At 44.0% G+C, this 25,492-nt stretch overlaps 1 protein-coding gene across 4 annotated transcripts in view; it reads right to left on the bottom strand.

Moving 5' to 3' along the window:
- MAP6 (microtubule associated protein 6) overlaps nt 1-25,492 on the bottom strand; it is a 48,797-nt gene that overhangs the window by 8,972 nt on the left and 14,333 nt on the right. For all 4 annotated transcript variants that reach the window (XR_012579202.1, XM_074536148.1, XM_074536147.1 and 1 more), the window contains exons 2-3: nt 5,618-5,831; nt 3,615-3,811 (exon numbers count right to left, since the gene is read on the bottom strand). Coding sequence is in view for 3 of the 4 variants with exons in the window: in XM_074536148.1 (XP_074392249.1) it covers nt 3,615-3,811; nt 5,618-5,831 (411 nt within the window). In the remaining variant the exon portion in view is untranslated. The remainder of the gene's footprint in view (nt 1-3,614; nt 3,812-5,617; nt 5,832-25,492) is intronic.

Here is a 25,492-nt window from a genome sequence, read left to right as displayed (position 1 = left end):
TGTGGAATGCATGGGCACCAGGTTTTGGCACCGGCTGTGCTGCAAATGAAGAAGCAAGTGATCAGTGTGCAAAGCAGTCAGAAAACAGGAGCTCAGTCAGCAATTAGCACCATTTTGCAGAAAGGAGTAACAGTACAATACAGTGAAAATGTGAAAGCAAGCAATAGCACAGGAATTCTCACAGGGTAAAAAGCAAAACATTTCTTTTTTCCTTTTTACAAGAAAAGTAAAACATATTACAAATCAGCAGTGGAACAGAATCAGCATTGTGGTAGCTGGAAACACAGAAGAGCAGAGCACTGTTTCCCAGTGGGATTGACAAGTTCAGAGCCCAAAGTGAATTTGAAATGGCAGAGATTTGGTCTCCTTTCTGATAAACCTGAGTGGGTTAGATGGGCACAGAGTCTGTGGAAGGTACAGCAATGCAGGATTTCACCCTGAGGCTTGCCTCTGCTGTAGTTCCTGGTATTCAGCGCAGTGCCAGCCCATGTGCTTGGGTGTGTGTGTGCTTGGATGCATGCTGCAGATGTGGTGCATATGGAACACAAGCCAGGATTTCTGTTCCTGTTTTGCTGATGTGAGAGGAAGGTATCCAGGCCTTACCAGTCTCCCAGGATCTTTCTGCAAAGAAAACCTTTCAAGGACCATTCATTCCACCCAAAGACAGGTGTCAAAAGCAGGCAGCTCAATGGTCCCTGGAAAGTTCCTTCACTATAGAGGGAATTAAAACCACTGGCTAACACTTCATGCCTAGCTTTGTAGTGAGATCATGGAATGGCTTGGGTTGAAAGGGACCTTCTAGTTCCAAGCCCTCTGCCACCAAAAGACTTCATGTATCATGGAAACAGAAAGCTATATTTTGACCACTCACTGTGTATGTTTCAAACACTGTGATAGATGCTCTTCATTAAGAAGAAACCATCCCAAGTTGGATAATCAGCAGTTCATCCAGAGCCATGGAGATGCCTGGATGAGGTAGTCTGAGCATCTTAGTGATGTTCCTTAGACAAAATTTAGTTCACCTTGAAGTCAAGGGCTAAATTCTCATTGAATTCCAGGTGAAATGGTAGCAAGTGTGGTGTACCTTTAAATGTGAAACTTAGGGCTGAAAAATAATAGGAAGAATTGTTTTGCATGGTCTGTCCTTATGTAAGATTGGTGTGTTGAGCCATTTGAACTGTCTAGTGCCTTCCTGATGTGTTCTGCCTGCTGTGATGTATCATCCTCACAGCTTATGCTACATCCCGTAGGAAAGGACATTACTGAGGAGTGTGACAATACATGAAGCATCTTAAAAGCCAAGGAATCACACCAAGTCTTGGGAGCTGCTCTTCTCTGGCCAGTTGTCCCTTATGTGACAGGTTGGAGGAGCTGTGAGCAGCATGGCAGCATGCCTCCCCATGAGCTCAACACAAGCCTTGTGCCAAGCTGCTCTGGGCACGGAGCTGAGCAGTGCTGCAGGGGCTTCTGAGCACTCAGGAAAGCAATGATCAATATGGACAGGTCAGCATCTCCATGAGGCATGCACATTAAAAAAAAAATTTAAAAAAAAAAAAGGCAAAGAAAAAAAGCACTACATTCACAAAGATTTCCACAGTTTTACTTCCTGGAGGATTTTCCCTGGTTTCCTCCTAAACAGCAGAGGTTTAAATATATATATATATTTCTATATATGAATATATATTTTCCACATACACAACCTGACTAGCTCATAGCACACAGTTCTAACACAGCTAAGCTGGGGATTACACCACTGAATTCAGAACACTACATTTACTGATACTCAAAGGTTTAGGCTGTTAGCGCAAGGCAAACAGGACACATCACATGATACACTGAACTTGGCATTTATTCATTACTAAGGCCAGCAAATGTCACTATCTGTATATCACAGAGCTTTCCTCCTCATTGGAACATTTCACTCAGCCTTGTAGCCCACCACTCATTTATGTTTCCAAAAGACTAATTCTAATGGATGAAATCCCAAAAAAGGGACTCCTCACCCTCCCAACCCATCCATTTTTCTGCTAGATAGCTTCACATGTCTAAAATACCCCTAGCAATAAGACTTTCCTTATTTCACCACCTCTACAGCAACACACCACCTCTCCACTCTACTTCCCATCTCCGTCTTCATGCTTCCCAATTGTCCACTGGAAGTTTCAAGCTGGACTTCACATTAGGAGAGAAAATTTGGAGCTGAAAAATAAGGAACGAGAACCCTGCACCTTAATTTGCAGCCACTCTGCTATGGGAGAGTCTAACAGCTCAGTTTAGTGGGACAAAAATTAATCCTTATGTATTTAGGACCCAATCCAGAAGTTAGGCACATAAATTTGGATTGGGACCACAACTCTCCCACTGATCCAGTGACCCAGATTCTCTGGCATGCAATGCCCTTCTGTCGGGCCAGTTCATACTTGCTGACAAATGGTCCTGCTGTGTTTTGGGCTTCCAAACTGGTCCTGGGGATTTCCTAGTGTAAGAGCACAGTAAATAGGACTGAAACCCTGAGATCTTGTCTGGAGGGAGTCTAGGCATCCCACAAACTTTTTTTATGGCCCTCTTGAGTTGCCCATGAGCCAACATGAACATAAACAGTTGGAAGAATAGACACAACGGGGGCTGACAGCTCTAGCCAACCTTGGTGACACATTTCTTTCTACCCTTTGGAAGGTCATGCCTGCAAACTAAACCACTTTCTGAAACCTAGCTCTGCCTATTAGCATCCCAGAAGTGAAGAAAGCAGATCAAGATTCAAAGCAAAACAGGAATAATTAATAAGACCCATAACTTAGGGGAAACAATAGGGAAGAACAATCTGCTGACAACCTAGTCTAACCTGCCATGTGACTGGAAAGTCTTCACTGCTCACTGCACATTCCCTCACCAATTTTTTTTTTTTTTTAAATCAAGGACTTCAAGTGGTATTGATGAATGAAGTTGCCTTGATGCAGCTAGATGTACTCCCACCTACCCTTGGGGAGGATTTGGCCCTTTACTTCCATGGGATTTCCTTTCCTGTTGCTTCTTGGAGCAGAATTCCCGTCAGTGTCAAAAGGGGGAATCATTCTTGGTGACACCATTGATTTTGGTGCATTTACAGCATATCCATGGCACCAGGAATGAACCTGATCCTCTCTGCCTCCAAACCCCTTTGCCAGGTGACACCAGTGGGAGATGACACAACAATGGCCAACCCAAAAGGGCCTCATGGGATGAGAGCACAGGCCCTCCTTGGCTCAATGGGCACTTCCATGCTGTCAAAGCACTGAAGAACCAAGCCCAAGGAAAGGGACAAGCTGTTGGATGTAATCACTGTTGATCCATCACCTTCATCTCTCAGGACCCTGCTCATACATTCTCACATCCCTCACTCTGTGCAGAGCCGTGCAGGCAAAGCAGAACAACCTGACCTCAGAAACAAGGATTTCCTAATCCTCCTTGGAAATAAAACAGAAAAGCTTCTAATACAATCAGAACAAAAAGCAGATTAGAAGCCTCTAATTAATTTTGTGGCCTTTATTTAATCAAAGGGAAAAAAAATAAAAAAGGAAGGAAGAAAGAAAGAAAGAAAAGGAAAAAAATGAGAAAGAAAGTGCAGTGACATTTACTCTTTTGCCTCAGCCAGTTTATTGTTCATCTCTTTACTTTTCTCCTTGTCTTCTGGCTTTGCAGTGTTGGAGGTCTCGGCGCTCTTTTTCTTGGCAGCCCGGCCAGATGCAATCTGCTTGTCTTTGGCCTTTTTCAAGGGTTTATGGCTTGTTGTGGTCTTTTTTGGTTTGGAAGGCTTTGTGCTAGGCTTTTCCACCTGCATGGAGAGCGACAGGCAAAACAACGACATAGACATGGAGAAAGGGAGAGAGAGAGAGAGAGAGAAAGAAAGAGAGGAGAGAACACAAGGACAAGCAGAAAACAGGATTCAGATCTGAAGCAGCACAAATTTTACTTATCTGCTCATCTCTGCGCTGCCACAAAGGCAGGGGACCAGCTGAGCTCATGCTGAGTGGCAAATGGCCAGCTCCTTTCAGGATGTCCTGAAGTCAGTGCCCCTAGAGCCAGCAGAGCCCATTGTATCCAGATCAGGATAGAGCAGGGTGAACAGGAGAGGGAATATTATCAGTAATTTTATCAATTTCTGCATCTTTGTCTGACTTCAGGAGGGATTTTGCAAACCCACAGAGGATTGTCTCTCTAGAAGCAGAGAAATGATGCTCAGGGCAAAGAGGCTGCTACAAGTCTCCTTCTTTCTTGCAGGAGACAACTCCTCTGTTTGTTTGTCCTTAACAGATTCCCAGAATGAAGGAAAATTATCTTGGGATACCTGAGGTGCAGAACACTAACTGGCACATGGGAAAATTCCACAACATCTTGTTTCTATGCCCCCAAAATAGGAAGGACAGTTACAAAAACTAAGGGAGAACAGAAGTCTTCATCTCCTACATGCTCGCCCTGCAATCCCTCTCAGTCCTCACAGATCTATGAACTCATCAACTTAGGGAACAACTTATGGTCCTCTGTTTAAAACTTCACAGACTGACTCCTTTAATATGCAGATCCTCTGCTGGTCCTAGAAAACAAGGCTGGAAAACATTCCAGCTCAGGCCCTTCTCAACACATGTTGTCGATCTCATCAAAGCCAGAAGTGCAGACTGTCAAAATCTGTGTAATGCTCTGAATTAAAGGCAGGTGTCTGGCTCCCAGCATAAAATGTAATGTGGGGCTCCTAAAGTTTTGGAGGGAGGAAGAAAAAGCTGCCAGGATAATTACATAGGAAGTGACAATAGAAAAACCTCTTCATCTCAGCCCTACTCTCACTTGATGTAGGGCACTGTTGTCTCCAAAGTGCCTCAAGCTGTTCCAGAGCCCATAGATCTATAAAACAGTTTGGGTTGGAAGAGTCCTTAAAGAACACCTCATTCCCTACTCCCTGCATAGGCTGGGACATCTTCTACTACACCTGGTTGCCCCAAGCCCCTTCAAACCTGGCACTGGGCACTTCCAGGCATGGGGCAGCCACAGGGCCTCACCACCCACACAGCCAAGAATTTCTTTCCAATATCCCTTCTAGCCCTGCCCTCTGGCAGTGTGGAGCCATTCTCCACTGTCCTGTCCCTCCAGGCCCTCGTCCAAAGTCCCTCTCCAGCTCTCCTGGAGTGCTGTTTGGCACTGACAGGGGCTCTGAGGTCTCACCAGAGCCTTCTCTTCTGCAGGCTAAATAAACATCCTCAGCTTTCCCAAGCCTGTGTCCACAACAGAGGTGCTCCATCTCTTGGAGCATCTCCATGGCCTCCTCTGGACTCAGTCCAACACATCCATGTCCTTCCCATGCTGAGGACCTCAGAGCTGGGGCAGAATCCCCTCCCTGACCCCCCTGTCCATGCTGTGGGATCAACCCAGGACCCTGTTGGCATTCTGGGCTGGCAGCACACATGGCTGGGACATGTTTAGCTTTTTATTCACCACCATCTCCAAGGTGGATCCCAAGATGCTGGCTGGAATAAGGATCCCACACAAGGGGAGTGACAGCAAGCAGTGTTCAGCCCAGCCTGACTGCCTTGGACATGTCCCACCAGGAGCAGTGATGGCCCTGGGTCCCTTCTGCCGTGTTTCTCACCTTTGGAGGTTCTTTGTAGGGTTCACAGTAGAGAGTGCGTATCCTTCTGCGCTCCAGGTATTTGTTATCAGCTGGAGAAGGCTTACTGGTTTCCCCCTTGAACTGAGCACTGTAACTGGTTTCATGGATCATTTTCTCCTCTGGTGGCTTGTACTGGGGCTTTGCTTTTATCGCTTTCACGGGCTTGACATCTATCCAGGGTCTGAACTCGTTTCTACAGATCAAAAAGGAAAAGAGTTCAGGAATTAAACTAACAGGAGAGCAATGGTAACATGGGAATGGAGTCCTGCATTGATCAACCAAGTCTATGTGCAAAGGATTTTGCCTCCATCCAATCAGATTAACATAGAAACTGTCTCCCAACAATTCATTTTTTACCTCATCCAAAACCTATTGACACATTATGAGAAATTCAAATGAAATGTAGTCTGTTAAAGTCAGTAGTCCTGGGTACCCCTTAGCCATGGCTGTAAGTAGAAATTGTTATGATCTCACCTACATTGCACCTGTTAGACAGAAAATTAGCGGTGTCTGCTAAGACCCTGGATTCCAAGGACCTTGAACGTCAAACTGAAGAACCAGGAATCTCCAGGTGCTCTCGTGAGGATGGAAGCCTCAGCTCTGCCCGCAGACCAGCGGACACAGCTGCACTCTTCCTCCTCCTCCTCCTCCTCCGTGCCACCCCTGGGAGCAGCTGCGGCGTGTGTGTGACCTGTCGAGTCTCCCCACCCAAGCTGATTTTTAATAAAGGCATTGAAAAGGAGAAAGATCTCCTGCCCTATTTATTCCAAGTGGTGAGGAGCTTTCTCCCAGCAATGGCAGGTACTGAAAAGTGCCAGTCCAACAGTCACTCCTGAGGGCAGTGGCCCACCAAAGACAAGGAGCAATGGCAAGGAAGGCTCAGTGGTAGCAGAGAGTCCCCCTGGGCAGGATGAGAGGAATGATGGATTTGTCTTTACAAACAAGCTGTGGGTCTGCTGGTAGGTAAAACTAGCACTGGGAGATAAATAATGGGAAGGGTTCCACTGATTGATGAATGGAAAAAGATATTTGCCTTTACAAATAAACTTTATGTTTGCTGATAAATGAAATTAGACATTGAGAGATGAAAGAAACGATGGGGAAGAAAAACACCTAAATTCCGTAAGAATTTAAAGTTAAAAGGGAGGGTAATACATTAGAGGGAAATCTCTGGTATCAGGCGTTCCCGGGAAGTCTGTACCTCTCCAGCACCTCAGCCAATGGGGAAAGAGAGAAGGGAAATGTGCCCAGGAAATCAGGATAAAAAGGAGGCTGCGTCCTCCAAAAATTCGAGAGATCCCAGGGGAATGCCACATGGCCTCTCCTTTTATTCAAATAGAGCCAGGAAGGACTGCTCTGTCTCCTTTTTGGACACAAACCTCTGGTGTTTTGTGGATTGATTTTCCTAACAAGGAGAAGTCCAGCACCAAAACCCACAACCGGCAAACACCGAACCATCTCCAGATAAAGCAACTCCCGACCACCACACTGCTTCTCCCCCTCCCCCAGAGCCATTCCAATAATATGCCAAGGCCGTGGCTGCATCTTTTGTCTTTCAAATCAAGGTCCATTCACCATCTCTATGACAACAAATGGAGGAAAATTCCCTGAAGAAAAAAAAGGAAAACCTAACCCTCAACACTAGGGAAATTACCTCTGTAAGGGGGCTGCCAGTCAATCCCTTCCCCTAATACTTTTGAACACCTTAATCAGCTTCAACCAAACTTGTCAAACGGGAATGAAGATATTTGGGTTTACTTCTATGAAAATAAGCGGCTGTATTGAGTTCAGAGGATCAGGAAAGCTTAAGGATGGACATGTGCATGTCATCAGAGGATGCTCAGGTAGGGATGCTAGGGCTGAGAAAGGTCATCTGTTGTCCTGGCTGAGGACAGAAAACCCAGCCCGGCCACCCTTGCCTTGCCTGCCCTGTCGTCTCTTGCTGCAAGGAAAGCAAAGTGCATCCACGAGTTCCAAGTAGGAGCTCTCGTTGTCAGGGAGCAGAGCAGGGGGGTGGGGGAAAGAGTAACACCACCTTTCCCTTTGTCCTTCGAATCACACGCTCCACTGCAGAGCACCATCTTTGTGTGCGTGTGTGTGTGTGTGTGTGTCCGGTCTTTTCGTTCTGGGGGCAGTGCACTAGATTTAGAAATTTTTAATCTGTCAAAAATGCATATTTTTATGATTGGCTTTTCACAAATATTAAAATGATTATTATATGTTATGTTAGAAAGTTGTGTTATATCAATTTTTTAAAGTAGTGTGTTAAATATAGTTTGGGGTTATAACATAATGTTAAAATAGAAACTATGTATGTAAGATACTTTTTTTAAAAAGAGGACTCCCACCGAGATAGCAGCCACAGGACACCTAAATCTTTCAGAGAAAGAGAATTTATTGCTCCATTATCAGGAGAAATTAACTTCTTCCTGCCTTGGCTCAGGTGTCTTCTGAAGATGCCATTAGGATTAACAGGAAGAAGTTAACACTGACCACACAGAATCCTTTGTTTGAATGGAATTTATGCATCATGTATGAGATGTATGAATATGCAACAGGCTGATGTTTTTAAGGGTTAATCCTCTGTTAACGGGTGTCCTTTTTCGGGCTTGTGCTGCCCAGAAAAAGGTACCTGGACTGTCCGTAACTCTTTATTTTTATTGTCTCGTATTGTCCTAATATCAATTGTTCAAATTTTATTTCTCATATTACTATTTTATAACCATTTTATTATTATTAAACTTTTAAAATTTTATAAACAAGTTATTGGCATTTTTCACAAATCCATTTGTTATTTTTCCCTGTTGCTGCTTGTTAGTAAACTATTATTTTTCAGTTATCTACTCATCTTTGTTTCTTACTGGATTGTTAGAACCTATAACAGGAGACAACTCATTCCAGAGCATTATCCTTTAAATTGCCTCAAATCGAGCCAGAATGACAGACTCAAAGCTCATCCTAAACTCCTCAGAAGAGATTTCTTCCTAGGATCTACTTTTGTTCCAAAGTAGACTATATATTTTCAGTATGTGGAAATAAATAAAATGGTGGACTAATTCTCTCTGCCCATATCTATCTATCTATCTATCTCTCAGATTTCCTTCCTAGTGTTATAGATGAGTATATGCAATGCAATGGCTGGCTCTCACAATTAAGAGATTGATATTATGTGGATGTTAAGAAGTTTTATTGATGTATAGTTATGTTATTGTGATGTGCTCTCCCCATACTCCTCTTTCCCCTCCCATTTTATTGTTGTCACGGGATGGCCTTGGTAGTCAGGGCATTTGTGGGAGGGCAGGCTTGTTCCTTGGGGGCACAGCATGGCAACACCTGATCTTAAATCAAACTGCAAGAAAGGAGTCTCCATCATTGGAAGGCAAAGAAGAGTTCACTGATGGACTTTGGGAGCTGCTGGGGTTACTTGATTCAACATCAGGAGTGTGAAAGGTGGAGCAGCCATTTTGTGGATGAGCACATGGCAGTTTAGTTCCATGCTCCCAGCGCTGTAATTTTTCCTTATTCAGTGTTTTCTGTATTTTGTTAAGGTTTAATAAACCTTTGAAATTTTAAAAATGAGTGTCGTTTCTCACACTGGCGACTTCAAGACCCATTAGCTATTTTCCGTTGTATTTGTGGCAGAAGTAGAAATCTCAAAGGTGAAAATCACAATAGCTTTCCTCAAGATCAGTGAATGGGCACATGGGGAGTATCCAAATGGTGCTCTGCAGCTGAGGGAAAGAGGTAAAGTTCATGTTTCTCATTCATTCTCAGGACAGCTGAACAACCAGCCCCCATGGATTGCCGGGTAAACCAGCAAGACCACAGATTGCATCTACAGAACCAGAGACACAAAGGACGAAAGCTGTTGTACCGTGGATGTAGGGAGTGGATTTTAAAGGTGGAACACAAACCAGATTTATTCATTCTTCTGCTTGTAGAATGCTGGTTTATATAGAAGTGAGCTCTGAAACAGCATGACTGTATTTGTTACCACATTGCCTAGCAACTTCATTAACAGATCTATTATGCAAACATAAACATGTAGGAAGTGACAGGCTTTTCCCCCAAACCCTTGTGATCTCTGCAGCAAAGGCATAGAAAAGCCTTTTATTCCCTGTGGGCTGTCAGGGAATGCTTTTCTGCAACAGAGCTGGGCTCTTAATGCAACAATGAGTTTCATTGGACTGTGAAAAATGAGACTGCTTGTCTCCATCCTTGCTTTCCTGGTCTGAATGCAGATGTAACAATTCTGTGAGTACTCAGCTCCACTGTTCTTGGTGATTGGACTTCCCCCTTGACTACTTTATGCCTCCCAAGATGAGTCTTTGCAGGCAGATAATGAAACAGCCATTCTTAGGTATGGGCACATTGATGCACTGTGTCTACCAGCTCTGGAATAGCTCAGCCACAACCTCTGCAAAGAAGGCTGCTGATCTAGAAATACCACACTTTGTTGACAAAGGAATTCTAAATACCAGTGTGTCACATATGTTCAGTGCACATCTAGAAATAATGGGTTGCCCAGAGAAGCTGTTACTGCCCCATCCCTGGAAGAATTCGAGACCAGGTTGGATGGGGCTTGGAGCAACCTGGTCTAGTGGAAATTGTCTCTGCCCATGGCAGAGGGCTTGGAATAAGATGACCTTTAAAGGTCCTTTACAACCCTAACTATTCTGTCATTCTGTGTTTATATTCTAAATCTAAATCCACATCTAAATCCTTTTGAGGCAAATTTTTTAACATTACCAGCTATTACACTACAACTGGTCCCTTCAAGTATGGGGCCACGCTCAAATGGAGCTCTACCACATCTGAGATGGACCAGCAATTGTACCACATACACAGAACAAGACTGGTTTGATTTGAAAGGCACTTTTAACTTCATGTCACTCCAACTGCCCTGCCATGGGAAGGGACAGTTCTGACCAGACCACTGAAACACTCAGTGTGTCCAGCTCTCCATATCTGACATCCAGAGCAGCAGAAGGAGGAGAGAATCCCTGACATTTACTACAGCCACAGCTGGTGCAACAGGCTGGTCTCAAAGCCTATTATGATATTCAGGCAACACATAAGCATTAAATAAGTGTTACTAGATGTCCTGGATTGTAAAATAAGTGTGTATTCTATTTGCCATCTCTTACAGGTAGGGCAGTTACCTTCTGTCAGTTGGGCAGTTTGCTTTATCTCTTCCACAAATCAATCCTCCCTCTGGGAAATATCTTCTGTTAATGGGCCATTGAGTGTCACTGCATGACTGATAAAATTACATCATCCATTGTGAGATGCTCTGCCCAGGGGGAGGAGTCAAGCATTCCTTCCTGGTTATAGTCTGAGATTTTGGGACACCAGAGCAAACTTTTCCCACTGGATTCCCAGAGGAGCAGCTGTTTTCTCCACTGGATTCCTTGAGGAAGACCAGGTCCATCTACACCACCACTGGACCTTCAGTAGAAAGCTACACCCTTCTACAGGACCACTGCTCCAACAGAACCACACCTGACACTCCAGGAAGACTGCAGCTTTGAACTGGACTGCTACCAATACCCTGACCAACAGGGTGTCAGGTTGTATTCTGTCAATAGGGTTTTTTTTGTCTGTATTATTACATTTGTACTTTTAGTTTTCCTAGCAAAGAACTGTTATTCCTATTCCTATATCTTTGCCTGAGAGCCTTTTCATTTCAAAATTGTAATAATTCAGAGGGAGGGGGTTTACATTTTCCATTTTAGGGGAGGCTTCTACCTTCCTTAAGCAGACACCTGTCTTTTCAAACCAAGCCACTAGTATAGATACACTCTGCTGATTTCATCAGTGCCCAGAAACTCAGCATGGTTAATGAGAATTCCTAAGTCCCTCCATCTCTACCACAGATGAATGAGGGAAAACAATCTGCTGGGAAGTGCCCTTGGAATATGCCAGTTCCTTAACCTAATCAGACAATTGCCTGGAAAAGCATTAGTTACAACAGACCAGAATTGCAGCCAAGAGTGTGCTAGCAACTTTGCAAACTGGATCTCCATGTTTGAGTATCAGCACAGAATTTCCTAATGCAAAGTATGAAGGTTAACAGAAAATGTCTCCCAGAGGGAGGCAGTTGCCCTGCTTGGGGTCTGCATCTCTATTGCTTGCAGGGGTGAAGGGGATGTCTAGGAAGGTAACCTAAATCCCCCTTCCAAGTCTGATGACTCTCAATCAGAGGTCTGTCTGATACTGTTCAATGTCACCATGACCTCGTGTTGTCCAAACAATGCGTGGCACAGCTCCACTCTTAAGGCAGTTGTACTGTACTTCCTGTGCAATGCCCTAGTGCTGGAAGTCTTCAAGGTCAGGCTGGACAGGACTTGGAGCAACCTGGTCTAGTGGAACGTGTCCCTGCCCATGGCAGGGAGTTGGAACTGGATGGTCTTTAAGGTCCTTTCAAACCCAAACCATTCTGTGATTCTGTCATCTGGAACTGGCCTGATTCTCCACGATCTTTATGTCACTCAGAAATGTTGTGTTATACATTTAAGTACTTCTTATATTCAGTGAAGAAGTGAGAGGAAAACTGGTAGCTTTATGAGTTAATTTAAAAAAATATGCTGGGTACAGTAAAAAATATCTATACTCTAAGGTACCATATTGGTTGCTCCTGTAGCACTAAAACTTATGCTGTTTTGGAGAAAGATTCTGTAATTCTGAGACTTCCCTCATTATTTTTCAACATTCCAAGGCACATTTGTGGGCAAGGTACCCAAAAAGTTACAAATTCCTTCTGCAATCTGAAATGAGCCCTGAAAATGTTACTTTCCCCTTATTTTCAGAACGGCAGGTCATAGTGGTGTCTAGATCTTTGAAGAATTCTGCACACCAAATTAGCTCTCAAAGTATTCAAGGAAAGTGCTAGAACCCATCCTGACAGAGGTCAGTCTCACAGCTCATTTAAACCTTTGCTCAAGTAGCAAGTATGAACTGTGGACCAGCTCCAGTCTGGATGTAACCAACAGGTTCAGTTGGTTAGTTCAGCTCTCAAATTTTTATCAAAGGGATTTTCAACGCTCTTAAGTTTGATGAGGAAGATTTTAAGAACTGCTCTTTTAGTGTGAATGGAGGATTGAACTGAAATAGCAGCCAATTACGTCTCCTAATTTTCTGCCTCGCTCTGGTCCCACCCTTACAAAGAATAATTAGAATTGACAGGGAACCCAGTGCTGGCCTGAAATAAAACTCAGTGAAAAAGAGTATATCAGGTGTCGGGTGACCTTTTGCAAGCCACGTACAACAGAAAAGTTTCCCACTGAGGTTAAAGAGAGTTTATGTACCTACAAAGCTGATGAGAACATAAGGCTGTCCGGGACAGGGCAGATGCCTCACCAATGCATAGGCAGTGGATCTTATCAGATGACAGTAGCCTGGGGAGGTGGTGGCCTGATCCATATCCATTAAAGCCTGGCCTGGTCTCCACACGTACCAGTGAACACCACACTGCTCTTGCATGAGGCTTTGTCCACCCTGGTTGTTTTAATTGCATTTTCCCTTTGACTGAGGATTGCTTGGTGGCAAGATGAAGGTGACCTGAACACTCTTTTTCAGCCCAGCCAGGGAACAATGGGGTTAAAATGAGCTCCCAGTTGTCTCTGGAGATGCTTGTCAAGTCCTGTGTAAGCATAGATTGCCTTTATCCACTGATGTCAAAGGAAAGACAAAAGAGGAAGGAAGGAAGTGGTGGAAGGAAGTGGCGGAAGTGGCGGAAGTGGCGGAAGTGGCGGAAGGAAGGAAGTGGCGGAAGGAAGTGGCGGAAGTGGCGGAAGTGGCAGAAGGAAGGAAGGAAGGAAGGAAGGAAGGAAGGAAGGAAGGAAGGAAGGAAGGAAGGAAGGAAGGAAGGAAGGAAGGAAGGAAGGAAGGAACAGGACAAGGTTTAACCACTTCAAGCTTCCACCTTCTTTGAAGGACTTTTTAAAGAGAGGCTGCATTTGCTCAGCAATAGCACAGGGTGTTCAGTGTATTCTGCTGACAGCAGCTCTGCTGGCACTGAGCCAGGCCAATTCCCTCTTCTTGATGTACACGTACAAAATAATAAATAATGCAGAAAAAGGAGATGGGGGACTTCATGCTGGAGTCCTGCACAGGAGGTACATTTCTAGCTTAATCTGGAGAAGTACATCTTGGTGAAAAAAAAAAAAAAAACATTCATATTTCTCACTGAAAAAAAAGAAACCTTTACAAAACGTTAGGCCTGAAACATTTAATTAATTCTAAAATGAAACTTTAATTTTCTTTTTCAGTTTCTTTAATTCTTTCCCATCCTATTTTTTCCCCTTATTCTACTCAGGACAATGCCAAAAACTATGAATCCTCCTATGAAGCAAAGTCCTTCACAAGGAGTATTTCAGAACATCATATTTCTCTTTAATGTTTCTCTAAGCAAAACAGCAACAACACAAAAGGACACATTTGAGCCAAACTAAGCAGAAAATATGTCCAGAATTTTCAAATTATTTTTCCTTTCTGGAATGCAGTGTCACTTACTCTTAAGTATTCTCCTGCTCTTAAAACCAGAAAAGAGGAATTTGGTAAAATGAAGTAGTGGGAAAGCCAAAATCCATAATAATGGGTAGTTGAACTCAATGCCAAAGGAGGACACTGAACTTCAGTATATAATGAGATTTATTTAACTCATGGTTGTTTAGATGGATATCAAGAGTACTCAGAGCTGTCTTCAGCATCTAACTGCTCCTGAAAAACCATGAGCCAAAGCAGGAGTTATTCCATGATATAGGAATCTCCTCCAGCCCCTCTCTGGATATCTGGTTCTGGCTGTGATTGGCCAAAGATGCTGGCCTAAATGGGTTCCAGGCAAATTCTGCTCAGAAAGGATTGCTCAGATGAGGAGCAGGCTTGTGTTTTGATCCTAAAGTTGTTCTCTTTTCTAAGGTGAACTAAAAGAAATACATTTGCACTCAGCATAACCAGGCACATTCTCCTGCACACTCAACGGATTTTAAAGACAAGCTGATCAATTGTTACTGCTCTGCAAGATCCAAAACCTGCCTCCTAACCCATTTCCAGCCCCAGAGGAATTCTGCCCCATGCTGAGGTCCCCCATGCAATAGTAAACAGTGCAATGTGCCCTTGCCTCATAGAGAAATTAAACCTAAGATTCTGGGCCAGAGTGATTTCTTGCTTCCCCTGACATTTTACTGCAACACAACATGTCCCCTGCACCCCAAAATACTGGAGCTGTTGGAATGAGTCTGGAGGAGGCAGCAGAGATGCTGCAAGGGCTAGAATCCCTCTGCTCTGGAGACAGGCTGGAGAGCTGAGGGTTTTCACCTGGAGAAGGCTCTGAGAGACCTTAGAGACCCTGCCAGTTCCTAAAGAGGCTCCAAGTGAGCTGGAGAGGGACTTAAGACAAGGGACTGGAGTGACAGGACAAGGGGAGTGGCTTCTCATGGACAGAGGGCAGGGTTAGATGGGATATTGGGCAGAAATTCTTCCCTGTGAGGGCAGCAAGGCCCTGGCACAGGTTGTCTAGAGAAGCTGTGGCTGCCCTGTGCCTGGAAACATCCAAGGTCAGGTTGGATGGGGCTCAGAGCAACCTGGTCTAGTTGAAGGTGTCCCTGCCCATGGCAGGGGGCTGTAACAAGATGATCTTTAATATCACTTCCAACCCAAACCAGTCTGTGATTCTGTGATTCAGCCATTTAATTCCATTTTCCATCCCAGCCTTTTTTAGTTAAAAGGTCAAATTCAATCAATTTCTGTTTTTAATGGTCTTGTCAACATACAGATTTGCCACTGCAAGTGCAAGAACACCCTTGTCACTGCCTGCTGCATCCAGTGGCCCATCTCCAGCTCCTACATGGAGGCTTAATGTCAGATTCATCCTCTAATCCCTGTACTATTCTCTTGAACACAATAATTTACTGTTAAGCTTCAGTGAGATTTTGAAGGGTTCAAAGAAGCTTCTGGTGGCCAAGAGCATTTTTTCCCCAAACGTTAATAATCAGCCTTTAAGACATGCACATACACACACACAAACACATGTACAGAGAGCTAGTCTGTTTGGATAAGCCAATTGTGTATACAAAGACTAAAACAATGTGAAATATATTAATGAATTAATTTGAAACTTGGGCAATGGATAATGGAGTGATTGTGAGCAGGATGGGGAGGAATCAGTATCTAAACATCCCTGGTTAGGGCCCATCAAGCACAGCACTGGCACAAAAGAGGAGAAAATACTGAGTCTCCAAGGTGATTTCAGCACTGGCAGAAGGAGGTTATGATCAAAACTATGACTGGAAATGATGAAAACAAGTCATTTGGCAGAGGAGAGCCATGTTGCCATCCATTTCTAAAGGCTGGATGAGCTTGAGTCAGCAGCTCCCAAATCACGGATATTGCATTGCCTGAGGACCATGCAATGTGGGCTTTCAAGGAGGATGAATTATTGTGCAGGCCATCATGATTAAAATGTGACAAAACCAGGACTGAAGGTCACAGTGAACACTGCAGAGGGCCAAAGAGCTGAGTGAGACACAGAGTTGTGGGTGAGTAACTCTAAGAGTAACATCCCAGCCAGTGTTGAGAGGCGCATGTATGATGCAAAAGGCTGAGATAAATCCTTGTGCCCAGACTGAGTGGCACATCTAGGCAGCTTTGTCACACAAAATCGACTTTGCAGACCTCAGGGTAAACACCAACACCCCCAGGATTGTTTCCTTCTTTCCACTGCTGCCTTCAACTTAGATCTGCTCTCCAGCACTGCACCCAGTGCCCTGTGCTCCCAACCACAGGGAGAACAGAGTCTGAACCTGATAAAGGACTTCCATCAGCATCTGCAACAGCCCAGGAGCCCAAAGCTATCCCTATCCCTGGCAGCTAAACACCTGCCAAAGGGAACAGCATGGACCCTGGGGAGCCTAACACTTGGAGATCGCACAGCAGAAATCACAGGCACCAGGAGAAGGTGTATCAGGGGATCTGGAGAGAGGTTAAACCAAACAACACTGACACCTCCTGGTGTGAATCACAGCCCTGTGGAAATTTGCCAGTTTGTACCACTCTGAATTTCCCTGTGTATTATAAATATATGGGTTCTGCTAAGGAAGGGACACACATTGGCCATTCTATATAGCAGTTTTCATGTTGTCTCCATTCAGGCTCAAGCCTGTACAGATGATGAACTTGATGCTGCTGTCACCAAGGAAGCCAGACCATGCAGCATGCTGGAAAAGCTCCCAGGCCTGAGCTTACTTGCAGAAATAATCCATCTGTAAATGTCATGTTCACCCCTGGAATATGGGTCAGGATCAGGTCAAAGTTCTGCTAACACACCATTTAATTGCCTGTACATCTATTCTCCAGTGGGCTGGTCTAGGAGCAGCAACTCAGCCCCCTTGTCCTCCATAAGGACAGATGACTGTAAAATTTGCCACACAGTAAACAAACAAACAAAGCAGTTCATAGTATGGATGCGTTGACACAACAGCATCTTTATTGACAGAGTGCTGTAGGATTGGGCAAAGTGTTGCTACAGGCAGATCTGGATAGGCTGCAGGAACTAGGACATCATGAGAAGAGCCTGTAGCAGGACTTCTGCCCCAGCCACTGGCAAGCTTATCTGTTGTTTGTTAGGTGGTGCAATAACTCAGGAAATCTTGCTCTGAGTTAAACACCACATAAGCCTTGGTGAAAGACAGTTTTGCCTTTTATTGAGTTACTTTGGTGCCACAGGATTGATGCTTTCAGCTGACAGTAAACATCTTGCTGTGGAAGCAGATCTGGGAAAATAAGCTGTAATTTCTGACTGACAGACTGTTCACTGTACAAACTATAAAAGCTACACCATATTTTCACAAAGCAGAAATCTTCTGCACATTCCTCAGAATGTGTGGAGCCTTCTCCCTGAAGTCGGGATGCCAACTTTCAGGGTTACTCCCCTGGTGGTTGAGTGATCAGACTTTGTGTACCCCATCAAGAATTGGTGGTAAATTACATTGACTCCTAATCTATAGTGTTTCTTTGCTAGTTATAACATAGATACATTTATATTGTGCACTGTTTTATGTAATCTAGTAGTAGTCTTTTGTTTTATCCTGTGCAGTAAGTAACTCTGTTTAAGGCCTTTCATCCCTTAAGCTTCTGTCTTTTCAATAAATAACTATTTTATAATACACCTGATTGGCCATTCTTAAGAATTTGCAAGCCAGAGTGATTTAGCTGCTGGTCACCTGAGTAAAGCTGCCGCCAAACATTTGAAACTAAGGCAAGGCTTGTCTCATGCTCTCACTCAATCCATAATAGACCCAAAGTGCTCTTTTGAGAGTTTGCTGGGCCAAAGAGCATCACATATCTGATTCTCTGTTCAAGACAACACACAAAAATGCACAGAAATACGGGCATGTGAATTAACTAGGCTCATCTATTAGGGTCCCAGGAATAAAAACCCTTAAAAAGAAACCTTCACGTTAGGAAAAGTGGGAGAAATTGCAAAGACAACATAGCATTAGAAATTCTTCTCTAAGTGCAAAAATTTTTTTAGTTTAATTCATGGTGAATGCAATGATGTAATTCAAATATCTGATGGGATGAAGAGAAACTGGCAGCTGCCTGCCTCTGCTCATCCCCATGCAAAAAGGGCACAATCAATCACTGAATCTTTAAGAATGGAAAAGTCCTCTAAGATTATCAAGTCCAACCAGTCCCCCAGCACTGCCAAGCCCACCACCAACCCATGCATCCAAGTGCTATAACCATCTGTCCCTGTTAAATCTGTGTTAAGTCCCTCCAGGATGGGGACTGTACCACTGCCCTGGGCAGCCTGTGCCAAGGCTGAACAACCCTGATCTGATGGCCTTGTGAGCCTTTGGTTCTAGTGGGATTCTTGGCAGAGAGATATTTTCAGCACCTCATTTAAAGTGTCTGAAGACACAAATTGCAGACGAACTAAAAATACATTATTTCAGTTCATCAGAAAACTTCAGCATATGTGTATGCAGCCCTTAGCTGCTCCACAGAGGTAGATATGGACAATAAAAAAATTCCTGAATGAGAGTTTCATACTGCAAAAGCTATGAACGAATCCATGTGAATCCATTATGTGACTTGTAAGAGGAGAATCTGGTGCAGCAAAATGTGCTAATGGACACCGAGGAAAATAAGCTTTTTAAGGTCAAATGAAGCCATTGCATTTCACAAATCAGTGTCATCAGTCCTTGAGGGAGATCCATCAGCAGGATGAGGAGAGAAGCCAAAAGCATCAGCTTTCAGCAAAGACAGGACAGATGGTTGGTTAAAGAACTGAAGAGCTACTGCCCAAGGGGATAAAGGACAAGTGCATCTCACTACCTAGCACTGCTAACAACACCTCTGGTCCAAATTCATGGAATACCAGAATGGTGGAAGAGACCTTAAAACTCATGTCACTCCAATTGCACTGCCATAGGCAGGGACACCTTCCACTAAACAAGGTTGCCCCAAGTCCCACACAGCCTGGCCTTGAACACTTTCAGGAATGGGATAGCCACAGCTTCCCTAGGAAACCTGCACCAGTGTCCATTCACACTGCTAGGGAGGAGTTCATTAAGTCCAATTACTCTCATAGTGCTGGGCAGGGATTGCTGGAAAAACCCGTCTTCCCAGACTTTACTGGAAGCTCTGTTGTGAAGCTGCTTGAGCCCATCACCAGCTCCTTTTCCCTAAATCCTGCCCCTTCTCCAACAGTGATACTGAAGTCCATTGCATGGGAACTGCAAGGTTTGCCCTTGAGGCAAAAGATGGAGATGGGTGGTGGTTGGGACCACAAGAAAGATTTTGTCTGAATTTCTTCAGTTATTATCCAATTCATGCGTACAGAAGGATGGGTCTTTCTGGAGAAAGGTCAGGACATCACTGTTGGCAAGAAGTAGCCTTTCTGTTGCAGGAGTATAATTCAGCTTGCTGTATTTTGCTGCTCCCTGCAGAGAATCATTATTTCCCTTCTTCCTTAGTGTTTCTCTGAGATTTCATTTCTGGTCTGCATGACAGTGTAATTGCTCACATGGCAGGGTGGGCTCTTTGGGCTCTTTGGCCGGTTTTTCCAAAGCCTTACTGGCGAGGCATTCTATAACTCTGTGTGGTTTGGTTTTACTTGCCTAGCTTGGTTTTGTTGGCCCAGGCAAGAATCCTTTTCCTTTCCTGGCCTTGGAGAAGCAGCAGCAGCAATCTTTTAGCTGCCTTTGAGGTGAACTGAACAGCTGCTGGTCCAAGACCAGAGAAGCATGACTGGCAGCAGCGGGAGATGGGTTGCTCCATTCCAGTCCTCAAACTTTGGGAAACTGAGATGGGGAGAGAAAGCACACCAAGAGGCTCCAGCCCAGCTCTTTCATCTGCTGTGGAGAAGAGTTTGATGCCAGAGAGTCACCAAATTTTCATCTGCTGCTCAAACTGCTGTGAGAAGCTCCTGTTTGTTTGGGTTTTTTATCCTGAGAGAGAAGCTGGCACCATTTTGTACTGCATGTTGTAGCAGGTATTTTCCCTGGCATTTTGGTTTGTTTTTTTTTTTTTTTCCTCTGTGTGTGTGTGTGTGTGTGTGGATAAGGTCTGACAATTTAATATTTAGCAGTTATTTATGTTTTTCCCGCTTGCCTTGTGGACATTCTGTTTTTTAACAAAGTGTTTGGTTTGGTTTTTTTCCACTTTCATCCATTAATATTAATTTCCTATTGATGGAAAGGGATTACTGGAACCCTTTTAGAGGAGATGATTCATTAGAAGAGTGTTCTCTCCTAAATTTGTCTCAAAATTGAGACATCACAATCTGAGTTTCATTTAATATAAGAAAGCAGTTCCAGTGAGCTTTCATAGAAGAACTAGTTCACCTGGTTTCAAATAGTTTACATGTCCAAGATGGGAACAGGCAGATGCTGGGAAAAGGCAGGGTATGAATAGGGATCCCCATGAACATTTATGGAGGGGACACTGAGGAACAAGGGGGCTGAGGAACAAGGACCTCAACCACTAAGTAAAGAAGCAATAAACCAAGTCCTGTGGCAAAGTTAATACCCAGAATACCACAATGTTGCATCCCAAGACATAGAAGGGGATGCTGAGGCAGGGATGCCTTTGGAAGAGGAACACAAAGTGATGCTCTCCCATAGTTCCTCGTGCCTTTATGTTAATGAGCCAAGTTATGTCATCCCTTTTCCCTCCTCAGTTCTAGAATGTTCCCCACTTCTGTTTCCCCTATTAGTCCCCATTCCTTGCAGCTCCTCCCCTGAATCCCAGTTGTTGTTACCCTCTAACCCTGCCTCTGTACTGCCCGTTCCCTCAACCCATTGTCCCTCAGATCCGACACTCCGCCTCCCTTGTCCCGTATATAACCCTGGACCCTCCTTTGTTCTTTGTCCCTGGTTCCCTTCAGTGTGCTCTTAATAAACACCCCTGGAATGCCAAACAAAGAACCCCTCCCTTCTGCTTTTCTCTCTGTCAACCTTCCAATAACATCCCATGGTGAGTGTGCTCGGTGCACTGAGCCATCCCCTTGTCTTGGGAGGGCGGTGGCTTCGGCAGCTCCGGCCGCGCCATCGCATCACAGAATTGCAGAATGGTTTGGGTTGGAAGGGACATTAAAGATTGTCTTGTTCCAGCCCCCTGCCATGGGCAGAGACAACTTCAGCAAGACCAGGTTGCTCCAAGCACCATTTAACCTGGCCTTGAACACTTCCAGGGATGGGGCAGCCACAGCTTCTGAGGGCAACCTGTGCCTGGGCCTCACCACCCTCACAGCCAAGAATTTCTGCCCAATATCCCACCTAACCCTGCCCTCTGTCAGAGTAAAGCAGTTCCCCCTCATCCTGTCACTCTTTGTCCAATGTCTCTCTTGGAGCCCTTTTAAGTACTAGAAGAGGTTCCAAGGTCTCCCCAGAGCTTGACCCTGTGGTAATGAAAGTTTTACTTGCACTGGGCTGGAGCAGTGACACACGGCTGCAAGTCCAATGCAAACAGAGTCTTGAATAGCACAGAATACTTCTTATGTCCATACTGCTTGTGGAAGGTAAATTTGTCATCTAACTCTGCAGGTGCCTGGCATTATCCTTGTGCCCACCTTCAGTGACCCTGCAGAGCTGAGGGAGATAACAGATCTGAGGTCACAGCCCTAGCTGCTCTCATCACAATGGATGCCTACAGAGCAGAAAAGCCTGAAGCTCAGCTCAGAGACCAAGCAGCCAGGATAACCCCTTGTTTTCTGAACATCACTGAACCAGGGGTTGTTGCAATAACCAGGCACCGTGTAAGTGACCTTGTGTTTTAACATCTTAGAGCCTCCAAGCCAAAAGTACTTCCTGTGAAAGCAAATCTCACACACACACTTAGGGTCCAAAGACACCCAATTTTATCCCATTTTAGTGTATAAGGTCAAATATAGACATATAAATCAAACTTGTATTTATGTATGCCTTGTGTGCATAATATCTTAATATTGGAAATGGAAGGAGAATTCAAATCCATGATGCTTTATCCATCCTCAAGGCTTATCTTCTAGTGGTAGTCCCCCTGTACAGAGGTTTAAAATTACAGATTCATGGAATAGTTTGTGTTAGAAGGGAAAGATCATATAGTCTACCTTCCCTGAAATAAGCAGGGATATTTTCAACTAGATCAGCTTGCCCAGATCAGGTAATTGTTTATATTTATTGTACAAATAAAATAACAATTAAAATCCATAATACTAATAAAACACATACATTTTAATATATACTATATAAATATTTACATACACTATATAAAATGCATAGTAATAAAAATATTGTTGCAGATATTTTTTGCAAGAACTACTCCCCAGGAAACCCTTCAATCTGTCCACTTTATCTAACAGGTCTAATGAGATGACTATTCCACAGCAAACATTTGTGCAGCTCGATGAGCTGCATTTCCCCATTTCCAACCAGGTCCCAAGTGTGTGACACATGTCAGGCTGCACACAGCATAGATAGTGTGACAACAACACAGCCTTGAATAATGCAATACAGATGTGGATGAATGCAGATTAACCTACATTTGGTGCAATCATCTGCCTCTGTGTGTATTTGAGGTTGTCCTATTTCTTTACAAAATTTTATATATATATATAATGCATCTAAAGTATTTTTTAACATTCAAAAGTGACAAGTCACTGGCTCTGACTGAATTCTGCTTGTCAATTGATGCCTTCCTGTGCAATGTCACCACTGAATGTTTCTGCAGTGGAAATTAAGAGGTTGTAATTCTTTTTAACTGGAAAAACCATAACAGATCTGGGTGTGAGCTAAGTAGATGAAAGAAGAGAGCTGGGACTTGAGCAAAGATTTTAAGATAAAGGATTACTGGGCTAAGAGAAAGGCTGAGTTGGATTTCCCCTCCCATCTTTACCCTTACATACTGTGTTATTGCAAAGGCTGCAAAATCCAGTTATAAAATTGGTTTGTGCTGAGACATTAAGGCGCAGAGTTTGCATAACATATGTGGAATTACTGGAGAGGAAATGTGGATTATTCCATTGAAATTGCCCTGGGTGCTGTGAGGAAGGTTATTCTAAAAAGCACCATGAAAATCTAGGACAAGGCAGAAGGGGTTTAAACTGAAAGCAGGGTGATTTAGATTAGATATAGGGAAGAAATTCCTCCCTGTGAGAGTGGTAAGGCCCTGCCCAGACCAGCTGTTGCTGCCCCATCCCTGAAGTGTCCAAGATGAAGCTGGATGGGGCTTGGAGTAACCTGGTCTGGTGGAAAGTGTCCCTGTCCATGGCAGGGGGTGGAATTGGGTGGTCTTTTAAGGTCCCTTCCAATCCAAACCATTCTGAGACTTTGTGACTGAAGTGGGATGAGCAGAGAGTTTCAGGGCACAGTGTGGGAGAACAAGGAGTTGGGAAAGCTTCTTTGGGAAGAGATAAAGCTTAGGATGCCATGCATTTTTTTAGGAAACCGTACAACCCACCAGCACAAGTCACTGGGACAGTATTGGTGCAATGGAGAGCAGAATCAGGGCCAATAAAGTTTATCACTTTCAACAGTGTAATACTCAGTTCATTCCACTTCAGTTAACATATCTTTCTTTAGAAGCTATCCCTACCAGAAGGTGACACAAAAGTCAAATGAATTGCTGGAAATGAAAAAATGCTCTGCATTTTTCTACCCCAAGCTTGGGAAATGGCCAGGATCACTTAGAAATCAATAATGTAATGGGGAGGACTCACTGACTCCAGCTCTGTAACAACCACGGTACCAAATCTGTAAATACTGGGACCACCAAAGCTGCCTTGGGGGAATATGGGGAAGAGACAGCAGAAGGCACTGGAATAGATGCTATTGTGAAATCTCCTCCTAACTGCTTAAAAACAAGGACTGGTATGAGTTTATCAAAGTGATATCAGTGAACAAAGCAGCTAGTGGTCTCTGCAGGTACCACCCTGTCCACACCAAAGCCATCACAGTGTAATAAAAAAGGGGTAAGGATGACAGTAGGAAAACTTTATATGGAAAACAGTGAGAAAGCATGTTGTGGAGGAAAAGCTGTTTGATAATTAATTGGCTATTTTCAAGGGCTCCTCCAGTGTTTGCATAGAGTGTAAAGATCTGAAAGCAAAGCTCAAACCAAATGAGTTATGTCTTTATATCAAAGGTGCTCATGTCTAGAGGGCCCCACTGTGCTCCATCAAAAGCATCATGGTGAACACACCTAAAATATCAGGGAGACTCACCATTCAGACATACCTGAGAAAAAAATTCTAGGCTGTGTGCACAGCTGCCTGTGCCAGCAAAGGAGCTCTGTAAATATTGTGTGCAGCAATCAAAGCCTGGAGAGCTGCACAGCTGGGAGGAAACCACAGAAACACCCAAGAGACTCAGGGCCTGTTCCCATTTTGGGGAGCATCTTGCATTGTCATGATTTGCAAAGCTGATGGGATGTTACCACTCAGGGATCTGATGTCCTGGGGTCTCTTGGCACTTCCAGGTGCCTGAAACATCTGGAGGAGGTTGCAAATGGGCTGCTTGCTCAGAGACAGTGCTGCACTGATGCTCATGTGGCCAGAGACAGCCGGACTAGATGATGGTGCCATCGTAATGTGGATGTAAATAGCCTTAAAAACATACCTGGGTCATAGAAACCCACTTCCCAAGAAAGGTACCATTAACATAGAACTGAATACAAATATTCCTCCACTGTGCAGTCTCTGCATGCATCACCCATGCCAGACCTACCTACCAGCACACAAAAGTGTGCACAGCAATCCTTTTCTTAAAGAAAAAAAGCTCCCAGGCAGTAAATTTAAGAAATAAAAAACAGAAGCACCAGTTTTATAAGTCTTCTGTGAAGAACTAGAAGGAGGATTTGTTGTTACATCCAATGCACTTTTGTGCCCACAGCAGATGTTTACAGCCTCTCCAAGCCATTTGTATCCTGCTGGGTAAATTATTTGTCTCATTTGAAAATAAGGCGATCTACAAATACTTCTTCCTTTGGAGTTGTTCCAAACTTAATCAAAAACTAAAACATGCTCGGGACAAATGTATTAAGCAGATATTTAATTGAGAGAAGAGATGATGGAAAAAGGCAGAGTTCTTGTCTCCCAGGCAGAGCATGCAAGCTTTAAACACACTCTCAGATTGATTGCAACTGACAGAGCAGAAAGGCTCAGAAAAAGCACTTCTTCCCTTCCCATAAATAATTCACCTCCTGTAGCAGTTTATAAAATGTTTATATTAAGTAATAATTCAATTTTGCATTGCAAAAAGAAACCCCAAACATGCTAGCCAAGAAAAAAATCAACCCAAAGGAGGATGGGAAAATAATTGCTTGGAAGCTGTCATGCTAAAGCAATTCAGTGGGGTCACTCTTGGCTGTACT

The sequence above is a fragment of the Zonotrichia albicollis genome, chromosome 2 (assembly GCF_047830755.1).
Source record: "Zonotrichia albicollis isolate bZonAlb1 chromosome 2, bZonAlb1.hap1, whole genome shotgun sequence".
NCBI classification, from domain to species: domain Eukaryota; kingdom Metazoa; phylum Chordata; class Aves; order Passeriformes; family Passerellidae; genus Zonotrichia; species Zonotrichia albicollis.
Note: the sequence above shows the minus strand (reverse complement) of the source record. Positions and strands in the feature narration are given on the sequence as shown.